Source organism: Dipodomys ordii, unplaced genomic scaffold, assembly GCF_000151885.1.
Source record: "Dipodomys ordii isolate 6190 unplaced genomic scaffold, Dord_2.0 Scaffold94, whole genome shotgun sequence".
Classification (NCBI taxonomy): Eukaryota; Metazoa; Chordata; class Mammalia; order Rodentia; family Heteromyidae; genus Dipodomys; species Dipodomys ordii.
In genome coordinates this window covers 4,950,733-4,961,856 of record NW_012267310.1, presented here as the reverse complement: position 1 = coordinate 4,961,856, position 11,124 = coordinate 4,950,733, and the positions used below count along the sequence as shown (strand labels likewise).

Below are 11,124 nucleotides of genomic sequence, written 5' to 3'. Positions count from 1 at the left end.
CCCGCCGCCCCACCACGCCGCCTGCCAGTCGGTCGCCGCAGGGGGCGCGGGCGCATCACCTGGCCGGGAGAAGGTTAGACTCTGGAAGAACGTAGGGCTGGGGGGGGGCGGGGGGGAGGCGGAGAGGGGCGATGTCATGGGGTCGGGGAGAGGTCAGCAGCCCTCCCGCTCAGCACCCCGCCCCCGGGAGGTGGGCAGCCCCCCCCACCCCCCAGCCAGCTGAGGCCCCCGGGCCAGGCCCACGTCAGCTATCGCAAAGCCTCTGTCGGAAACTTTGGGGGAGCCGACCCTAAATGGCTCGCCAGCACAGTCTGTCCATTTGGTCACTATCAATCTGGTCCCAACCAGAGATATTCGCCTGGGTGGTATTTGAAGACAAAGGCCTGATTTTTTTTGGGGGGGGCATGGGGAACAGTTACCAACTACCATTCCCACCATACACGTCTTTCCCAGGTTTAGTGGGAGGAATGGGAACTTTCTAGGGCATTCCTAGAGGCCTGAGAGTCACACACAACCCGTCAGAGTCCACATTGCTGTCCTGGAGCGGAAGTGCTAGGGCAGTGCAGGAGGAAAAGGAGTTATTTATTTATTGGTGGTCAATATCAATTTTCCGTCGATTTTGGCTTTTTGTTAGTAGGGCTTCCCGCACCCCTCAAATCCCCTAGGCTGCCAGTTGGATGGTCTACGAGAAACAGTACCATTCTTCCTGTTAATGAACTCTTTTTTAAGTCATTTTTTCTCATTTGACCCTTCCATGGAGCAGAAGCAAATTGCGTGAAATTACCTCCAAGGATTACATTTATTACTGGCCAATGAGAACCCCTTGCCTTGTTTTACAAACTCTTAATCCTATGTCATTCTGATGCTGCAAACAAGCCCAGGCCTGGGCCTCCTATTCTTTCAACTTTCCCCAGCTGGAGGGACCTCATTCTGCACTTAATATTCCCCATAAATATCACACGCTAAAGACCCCCTGACTTCCAGCAAGTCCACATTAAACATGTGACATGTCACGCATGACAAACTCTGAGTATCTTTTCAAAGCAGCATTAAAAGCAAAGAAACCAATTTTCTTCTCCTTCCAAACCTCCCCAAGTGCTGAATGACGGGGATTGGAAAGAGCCACTGGAGCGTACTTACGGGGATTTTATGAGATTTTCCAGAATGATTTAATCTTATTGTGAGCATTATTAATGAATGGCAACCCAATTTGGCCCCAATATCTGGGAACACAGTCACAATGCTGGGAGCTACTGAACCCCCCCCCCAATAAAAAAAAAAAAACAACAAAACCTTGAAGCAGTCTTCTTCCAGCATGGAGGACAGGCAGAGCCCTGGGGACTTGAGGGGACCCAGTTCATGGCCTCATTCTTTTCTAGCACACATCCCACCCAGGGCAGCCTGGAGCAGCACCTGTTTTTCCCAGGGCTGCTCCACATCTTGGGGTGAGGAGGTACTGGGGAGCCCTGAATGGGCTTCCCTAGGAAGGCTGAGGGGAAAGGGTCCCTTAATTTGTTACATTTTCAAACAGACTGGCCAGAACTGGAGGTGACTAGAAAGGCAAGAAAGGAGTAGTTGGCATAGTACCAGAAGCATGGTGACCCTTCCTCCCCGGAGCCGGGACTCAGGGCAGTAGTGACCGTGGACATCTTTCATTCCCGCTCAGGTAGCAAGGGAATGCATTAGGGAGCATGATTCTCAAAGAGCAAATCAGTCTTAGGCTAACGCTATTGGTATTGGCTCTGGTCAGTCCTCCCCTCCCCCTTTTTTCTTATTATTTCCCCATCCCAATTGGGTCAACATTTATGTTTATTTTCTTTTTGATGGATCATGTCAAGAGTCAAAGTGCCACTAGTTCTGTTTAGAAGCGCTTTGCATGGAGAGCTTACTAGGACAGGAAAGCGGGCTGATGGAAGAGGAGGGGAAATGATACGTGGGTTAGCCCAACTTGCTTTTAGAGCAAGAAAAAAAATGTGTACATGAGCATGTGTGTATGTGGAGACACAAAAGTGAGTGTATCTGAACGAAGGGGGTCTTCAATGGAGCCTAAAATGGTATTTTGGAACAGGAAGTTCCCCCAGAGCAACTGCATATTTAAATGACAGTGGCAGCCTGGCGGGGAGTGGGGGGATGGGGAGTGGGGTGAAGAAACCCCACTACCTGATTGGGGTGGGGGGTGCGGCGAGAAGCAGCATTTTTTTTTTCCTAAGGAAAAAGTCATGTTGTCCCTGGACGTTATTAACCGTCCAGTTTGAAGTATACATTTTTTCCTTTAAAGAAAAGGGAGTGATTACCAGTTATACATTAAGAAATGTCATTCAGTCATTTTTATTCATTCTCCGGAAATCTTCGTAAAAGCCTGAATCATACTTCTACAAGCAGCAATTTTGTTAATCCAGGGGGTTATTACTCTGGGCCCTTATTAGGTTCTACACCACTGCCAAGCAATCCTATAACCCTCTCAAAAGAAGTTTACCTCCCTGTTATAAAACCAGTAGTGGTATTTATACTGTGCAATAATTAGTGTATTACTTGAATCCACTAACACGTTCATTTTATCTCTGCACAAAACCTCTAGTCTGCTTATAGAAAGCTTGTGCCTCCTTTGGTGCTGTTAAAGTGGTGAAAGAGTGAATTGAAGGCTGGTTGCACTTTCTCCTTTTGCCTCGCCTTAATTCCCATCTCTTTTTGCTCTCATCCAATTAGCACAGTGTATTAAGCGGTTTATCATCTCATAGTCAGCTATTGAGAGAAACAAGGCGAGCACTTTGCAATAGAACCTGCGCTCCTTTGACACCCTCAGGTACTTACATATTCCACTGCGCTATGAATAATAGAGGAAGAATGGAGCGCTAATTCCCTCATCAAAGAATGCCTTGTCTGCTGCTTTGCTCAACAACACCATTCTGATCAAAAGAAAAGCAATAAAGCTTAGCATAACAAAACGAAACCTACTTATTAGCTTAGTGGTTAAATTAATGCAGAGCCGCTGCTATTCAAAACCAAGGTTTGAAAACAGCCTCCAACAACCTGATAATGCTGCCTTCGGATGAAGGAATTTTAATCTGAAATTTGAGGCTGGCTCAGATGAGTTAATCTATTAAATTGCTATAAGGAAGCTCCACCACAAACTGTTCAATTAAGAAATATTTAGGTGTCTGTGTGTGTGTGTGAGAGAGAGAGAGAGAGAGAGAGAGAAAGAGAGAGGGGGGTACACAGACAGGTTTAAGTGTTTGAGTTTTAAGTTTGGGTTGAGAACATCAAACAGCACTGATTTGAGGAGTTGAGAATCCATACAAGAGAATCTGGGGCTTGATGTTTTTCATCGCCCCCCCCCCTCCCATAGATAGTTTCCTTGTCTTTGCATCTTTTTGTGCAACTCATTTAAAGTGATGTGTTTCAGAGAAGTCTCAAGGTGCATTAATGTGTGTGTTGGTGATACAAGATTTGGTATGGGATGGTGGTGAAGGGCAAATTTTTGGGCGAGCATACTCTATAGATTTTCAACTTCTGGTCTCCCTTATCCACATTCATATGGAGTTGAGGGTTAGCAAAGTGCCCAAGGTAAGCTTGTGTGCAAGGTTTGGCTAATGAGTCAGACCCAAGTCCTTAAATTAATTTTGGAGGCACAAGGCCCTGAGCAGAGCAGTGCTTTTTTAGTGTATCATTTCCCAACTGGTTCATGCAAGTTTAGCCCAGAGTAGTCCAGCCCCTATAGTGTCTAATGTGTGTTTTTTTTTTTAAATCAGTTGCCAAGAATGGTTTAGAAATCAAGAGGCTTTATGGAATATTTGGATTCCTGGCTTCTCTTGAAAAACTGGATCATGTGACCACACTAGGCCCAGTCCCTCTCAGCATCCCTGCCGCCCCCTTTGGATAGACTCTGCCACTCTCTAGCCAGAATCTAGTAGAGAGCTGTCACTCTCTCATTGTGAATCTAGCCAGAGAGCCTGCGTGGGCATGTTGGTTAGATGGCATTTCCATACCAGCTCTATTCAGTGTGTCATCAAGCAAGGCCCATCAAGGAGTGATGGGCCTTTTCCTCAGAGAAAAGTGAGTAGGTGATATTCCAGTCTTCCAACACAGACTCACTGGAATCCTTACTCCAAGTTGGCTTCATTTGTCTCTAAAATTCTGGCATCCTTAGGTATCCAGTTACAACCTGAAGTTACTTCCTAGTAAGAAAATATCAACTAGCACAACTACTATGTTCTCTTTTTTTCTGGAACCATCTTTAGAGATGTATGATCTTCTATAGACTCACCATAGCCATAGTTCTGCCCTCATGGTTACTACAATCCAGAGGTCAATAAAGACTAAGCCAGTGAGATACTCGTTTTTTTCCCCAGAGTTTCTTGATGATCAAGTTGAACATAATTCTGTTCATGGTAGATATAACTGCAGCTCCAGGAGAGTGAAGAAAACCTGGCCCCTCTTCAGAAAGCTAAGTGGAGGCATGGACTGTGGAAACACCTTAGGAAACCATCTCTACTGCCTTATATGATAGTGATTAGCACAAGAGTTGACTACATGGATTCCTTAGTTTCCCGATGTTGGCTCTAAATCGTTTCTACTGGGAACCTAAGTGTGAGCAGACAGAGGAGTGGGGCGAGAGGCTGAGGGACAAGGAGAGAGAGAGAGAGAAGAGGGAAGAAAAAGCAGAGCCAGATAAAAGGTAGTTTCATTCCCATTTGCTTAACAAGTGTTCCTTCTCTAGGCGAATCCATGACAAGTGCCTCTCTCCCAGAACCCATCAGCTTTGCTTTTTATTATTACTCATATATTTTGTCTGCTGGTCCTGGGGCTTGAATTCAGGATTTGGCTGCTGCCACTGAGCTATTGTGCCCAAGACTAGTGCTCTACCACTTGAACCAAAGCTCCACTTTTGGCTTCTTGGTGATTCATTGGAGATAAGAGTCTCATAGAGTTTCTTGCCCAGGTTGGTTTTGAATCATGATCCTCCAGCACCAGGAGCTTTTCTTTCTTTCTTTTCTATTTTTTTTTGGGGGGGGCCCCGATCAGTCATGGGGCCTGAACTCTGGGCCTGGGCGCTGTCCCTCAGCTCTTCAGCTCAAGGCTAGCACTCTACCACTTGAGCCACAGCGCCACTTCTGTTTTTTTTCTGTTTATGTGGTGCTGAGGAATGGAACCCAGGGCCTCATGCACGCAAGGCAAGCACTCTACCACTGAGCCACCTCCCCAGCCCCCTTCCTTCCTCTCTCTTCTTTCTTTCCTCTCTCTCTCTTTTTTTTGGGTCTGGTCATGGGGCCTGAACTCTTGGCCTGGGCACTGTCCCTCAGCTCTTCAGCTCAAGGCTAGCGCTCTACCACTGAGCCACCTTCCCAGCCCTCTCTTTTTTTTTGTCGGTCGTGGGGCTTGAACTCTGGGCCTGGGCGCTGTCCCTCAGCTCTTCAGCTCAAGGTGAGCGCTCTACCACTTGAGCCACAGTGCCACTTCCAGTTTTCTGGTGGTTTATTGGAGATAGGAGTCTCACGGTCTCTCCTGCCCGGGCTGGCTTTGAACCGCGATCCTCACATCTCAGCCTCCTGAGTAGCTAGGATTACAGGCGTGAGCCACCAGCGCCCGGCTTCTCTCTCTCTCTTTTAATGACAACTTTGAGCTCCTGGCTTGGCTAGCTTTGGTTGTCCAAGCACATCAGAAACTATACCTCAATTCTTTTTTGGGTGCTGGTGATCAACACACATGCAATAGTCTACCAAGGACCCACAGCCTAGCCTTTCTCATACCTAATCTTTTAAGGATGCAAAAGTCCACGGAAATTCTCAATACTGCTCAGGACACTCCAGCATCTGGCTGAGCATCTTTGATTCTGGGGGTGATAAAAGAAAGTGGATTCAGGGGTGATAAAAGAAAGTGGATTCAGGTTTGGGAAGGGGATTGTTTTCGGCCAAACTTTACTCATTTTTGTGCTTCTAGTCACCTGCATTGGATAAGAATTCACCACAACTGGTTTCCTTTTGGAAAACTTTATTCTTAGGTAAAAAGCATGGCATGTTTATCTCCTAAAAAATTCACACAGGTAACTTTTGCGTGTGCCGGTCCTGGGGCTTGAACTCAGGGCCTAGGTACTTGTCCCTGAGCTTTTTTGCTCAAGGCTAGTGCTCTACCATTTGAGGCTCAGTTCACTTTTGGCTTTTTGGCAACTGGAGGCAAGAGTCTCATGGACTTTCTTGCCCAGGCAGGCTTTGAACCATTAGCCTCAGATTTCAGCCTTCTGAGTAATTAGGATGACAGACGTGAGCTACTGGTGCCCGGCAAAGGCAATTAAAAAAAAAAAAAAACCAGCATAGTTGGGGAAATATATGTTGAAGTATGTTTTACCACGTGCAAAGTGGTCATTGCGAAGAAATGAAAAAAAAAATAGCGCTCCCCCACCTCCATTTACTGGAACACAACATGGTGAACCTTAGTCCAACCTTTCCATTTTTCTTATGGAATGGTAGGACATCAAGGTGTTTAAAATGTGCTTTCCTGTTATATAAACTCTTACCTTTCTATTTAAAGGGAAAAAAGAGAAAATGTGAGTATAAAATGTGTGTGTGTGTGTGTGTGTGTGTGTGTGTGAGTGTGTATTGGGACTAGAGCAAGTGATTAATTAAACACACTTGCTGCTTAATCTGTTTAGAGTCCAAAGATTCTCAAACTAGCCCCCCAGCTCCCCACTTACATGAAAGATAAGACTGAAAAGAATAGCTGTGTGGCAGAAGTGGCTGAGGAAACATCTGGATTTGGACTGGGTTTAATTGACATGTGCGAAGGCAAGGTGTCAGGCTCTATGAACTTCTCTTTTTGGGGATATGTCTAAAAAACCCTAAGCCCAAACCCAGGGCCCTTTTATCTTCTAGCCACTCGCAATTCAAGAAGCAATTTCCCTCTCCCAGAGACCCAGTGCTCAATGTTACGTCTTCAGGAACTCGGGCAAGGGTGCAGCAGTATATTGCAATATGAAGACTGTTGGCATTTTCTTTGATGCTTGATACATATTTCTGTTGTCCCTCTCCCAGTTCACATCAACTAGATAGAATGGCAGGGGGAAGCATGGTCATGGAGAAGCAGTTTGGCACTTTGGCAGCTGGGGTTGTGCAGCTGGTCCTCCTTGATTGTTCCTCGATCCTCTTTAGGATCTCATAGCACAATCGGCAAAGAGTTTGCTGAGGTTCACTTCGGAGTAGCCACTCCTTGTCAAGAACTGCTCCACTGTGTTCTTGAGTTTTCTGTAGTCCTCATAAACTTTTGGAGGGAAAAACTGCTTCTTCAATTTGTCTAAAATTGAAACAAAAAGAAACGGATTAGTAGTCTCAGTTTTATAGACCAGTCAGTATTCCCCCAGCATTAGAGAAAGAGTACACGCTCTGTCTGTAGCTCCATGTCCCAGAGGTCCTCATGGTCCTATCTGGGGCCAGTCTGATGCCAGGCGTCCCTTGAGATTCCTCATAACAGCCCATATCTTCTCAGCACTGGGTGGGTGCATGGGCCAGGCCACCTTCTACTGATGCGAACTGCAGGTGCATGCCCATATGCTGCTCCTAGATGCCACTTCTGCCGCACCGTCTACCATACGTGTGCACGCTGGGTGACATCTGGAGGTGGTTAGAAATGCCTGCTTTCAAAGAAGCCTCCACAGTGCCTGGCAGCCCACACTCTGCAGGTCAGCTGCACTCAAGTCAGCTTCTTCTAATTCCCTGGCTTCATCCCTCTGCTAAACAAAACCCCCTGTGCTGAAAGAGGCCAGGGGAGCAGCCTGGAGAACCTTCGGTCTGTTGCCAAGATTTCTTCTTTAGGCACCTTGTACGAACTGGGGGTATTCCCTGGTGTTCTGCTTCTTTCGCTCATTCATCCCAGGTCTTTCTTGTTGAGAAAGATCCTACCAGGCAAAAGAAAAATCCTTCCCCTGTCTTGCCAGAGCTGGCTACGTCTGCATTCTATTCTTTTAAAAGAGCAGTAGGGAGGCTATACTTAGTAGGTTGATCTTTGAGGGGCGCCAACCCTGTCCAGATGGTAGGGTGATACAGTCTTTGTTTTAAGCTGCTCAGGTACCCTGCGAGGTGTTTGAAGAGGCTAACATTTTTTAAAAATTGATTTAAATTTTTTGACAGTCCTGGGGCTTGAACTCAGGGCCTGGGCACTGTCCCTGAGCTCTTTTGTTCAAAGTTAGTGCTCTACCAGTTTGAGTCATAGTTCCACTTCTGGTTCTCTGGCGGTTACTTGAAGATCAGAGTCTTAAGGACTTTCCTGCCTGGGCTAGCTTTGAACCCTGAGCCTAAGATTTTGGCCTCCTGAGTAGCTAGGTTTACAGGTGTGAACAATCAGCACCTGTCTGAAATTAACATTTTTTTTTTATCCCCCATGTTATGGCTGAGGAAACTGGGAGGTTATGTCACTTGTCCAAGGTCACACAACAGGTCATCAGGGCTACACGGCGCACGAGCTCAGGGAGCCCAAACCCCCAAGGCTAGACCTGAAGAAGAGCCTCCCTTCTGTCCCTCCATTCCCATGCCACTGCTCCCAGACAGACACGGGCAAGTGCTAGAAATCAGCTATTCCCAAGGTGAGGGCCCCGGATGCTGCTTGCGCCAAGGAGTGAGGCTGCTTAGTACCTTGCAATAGGAAAAGATTGGGAAGGAAACATGGAAAGGAGAGCACGCCAGTCACAGAAAGCACACTGTCCAGTCCAACAACAGAGCAACACTGGAGCCCACAAAACCCCGGAAAACGAAAACTCAGCCTTCAGATTTTTGTTCCTTAGTTACACATCCACATTTGTTCACAACCTTCTCTAAATTACATGAGTGTCTTTCTTAAAACAACAACAACAACAACAACAAGAAGCAAAAGTTTCCTAGAGGATTTAAATGCCCAAAAGGGGGTGCAAAAAGAGAGGCAAGGGGGTGTGTGTGTGGGGAGCATGCATCGTTAAGAGACTATAGAAAGACAATTTGAAAGTTCTAATTATCCAAGTCTGGGAATACACAACAAAGGCCTGAGCAGTGTAGCTGCCTCCTGGCAGGCCAGAGCTGCAGGCCAGCAACCCCCGTGCATGTGAATGACACAAATGCATCTGATGACTGGGGAGAGCACATTTAAAGAGCTGCGGTAATACGGAGCAGGGGAGGAAGGGAGAGGACACAGCTCCTGATGTGTTTACCTCCTCTGCTGATGGGATATTGACTTTTCCCACCAGGTTGGTTAGAAAGGCGACTATTTACGCTGCCACACAGCAGAGTTCGAATGACAACCAGCGTCACTCCGTGCTCTTCTTCGGAAAAGACAACTGCGACGGCCGGCATATCCCATAGCCGGTCAATACGGCCCAGGCTCCATTCCACGGCGGTTAGGGATGCAGATAAAAGCTCCCGCTTGCTTCCCCAATGAGAATTTAATCAATAATGTGTAGAAAGGTCTTCTAGGAAACAGAATTGGATGAGTTGTCACCGGCCACATCAGGGGTGTGGGCTGGGAGGGCAAGAGTCATCCCTTTCTTCCTAGCTCTCTTCTTCCTCCTCCTTTAGGAACACCTAGGTCACCCATGTTAGGCATACACATGTAACTCCAATCTCATTTCTGTCAATGACACCCACCACTTACTTTAGTCAGATCTCCAGCGAAAATACACATGCTAACTGGTGAAAGTCAGTTAATGGGACCAGTAGCAGCCGGATTCCCTGCCCTGCTCTGGGTTTTGGAAGAAGCCTGGAAGGAAGCCAGACCTCTAGGAAAGCATGGTCAGCACCCAGAACAACACTGTTAGAAGATTCCAAGAGGCCACTAGACAAGTAATGGAGAAGAGCAGCGGCCATTGCCCCGGGCCCCTGTGCCACACAGACATCACGTGGCTATGGCTTGCTGCTGTTCCTGCCAGCAGCACCTAACATCTAAACTTCCAGATGGACAAGGAAATACTCTTTCTCCATACAAATGGGCCAAGGGCCTGAAGTAGCACATGGAAGCCATTCATCTAACACTACAGCAAAGCCAATCTCCGTTCCTTCCTTCCTCTGTGGCTAACCTTTGGTTCTATCTACACACTCAGATGTTTTATGGTTATACAGTAATTATCCACAACATTCCATCCCTGAACCCTAAGAAAAACAATGACAAAAAGTTAGCCTCGATAATCACTCACCAAATTTGACTAAAATGGACAACATAAACTGCTAAATTTAAAAGGTTGCTTTTCACTGATTTGAAACTAAGTGCTCAATTTCATGTGAGTTTCAATTTTTTTCTAAATGTAAGGCAAATTAGAGCATCACCTACAGGTTAACTTATTTTAAGTGTTTTAGTTAAAACTCATCTGACCAAATAAAACGGTCCATTTGAAAAACATAGGTGTACTCTCAACTGATGAATAATCTCTACTTTCCATGGTTTCAGCAACGGACAAGCTCTTTTCAGCTTTCTTCTTTATAAAACCATTTTTGGACTTAAAGAAACACACCAAACTAGAAAGCACGAGGCAGAGATATTTTAACCTCGCCTACTGGTTCTTTTATTTTAATCAAAGCAGGATTAGGCACACAGGAAGCAGCCGTCTCTGTTCTGAATGTCTGTTTCATTTATTTCCGTGCAAAGGTATCAAACAACAGTCAGTTATAATTGATTCTGTCAGGTGTTATACAGTCAGTCATAATTGTCTCTATGTAGAGGTGTGTCAATTTACTATATCTGAATTAAATATTCTGTCAATTATGAAATCAGGTAATAATTTCAGTCAGTTTTCTTTTAATTGCTTGGCTTCCCACCATGCAGTTCTAAGCTCTCCCACCTTTTCTGATCCATAGCGTCCCTCCTTCAATGCGCGTGAGCTTTGCCATCAGGGGTGGAATGCAGGAGGCTTGAGGAATTTTGACAGACAACTGGACTTCTCGGTGCTCTCTGTGATTTAGAGCCATCTGACCTACAGAGAGCGGTTGGGCTCCTGGCCTAGCTAGCTTTCTCCAGAATATCAATCCATAATGGAGGTGCAGGCAAGGCAGGTATGCAAGTGTCACTCAAGAGTTCAAAGACAAAACCATTTAGGGTCCCAAATCTGTAAACATTTTTCAGTCAAAATAAGACATTAAAAAGAAAACCCACCGGTTTTTTTTTTTTTGGCATCAGTTC

At 46.0% G+C, this 11,124-nt stretch overlaps 1 protein-coding gene across 1 annotated transcript in view; it reads right to left on the bottom strand.

Moving 5' to 3' along the window:
* Positions 1-6,253: 6,253 nt before the first annotated feature.
* The window catches only part of Pola1 (polymerase (DNA directed), alpha 1, catalytic subunit), a 312,501-nt gene continuing 307,630 nt past the window's right edge, over positions 6,254-11,124 (bottom strand). Inside the window, exon 37 of the mRNA XM_013026467.1 lies at positions 6,254-7,284. Coding sequence (XP_012881921.1) covers positions 7,139-7,284 — 146 coding nt within the window. The 3' untranslated portion in view covers positions 6,254-7,138. The remainder of the gene's footprint in view (positions 7,285-11,124) is intronic.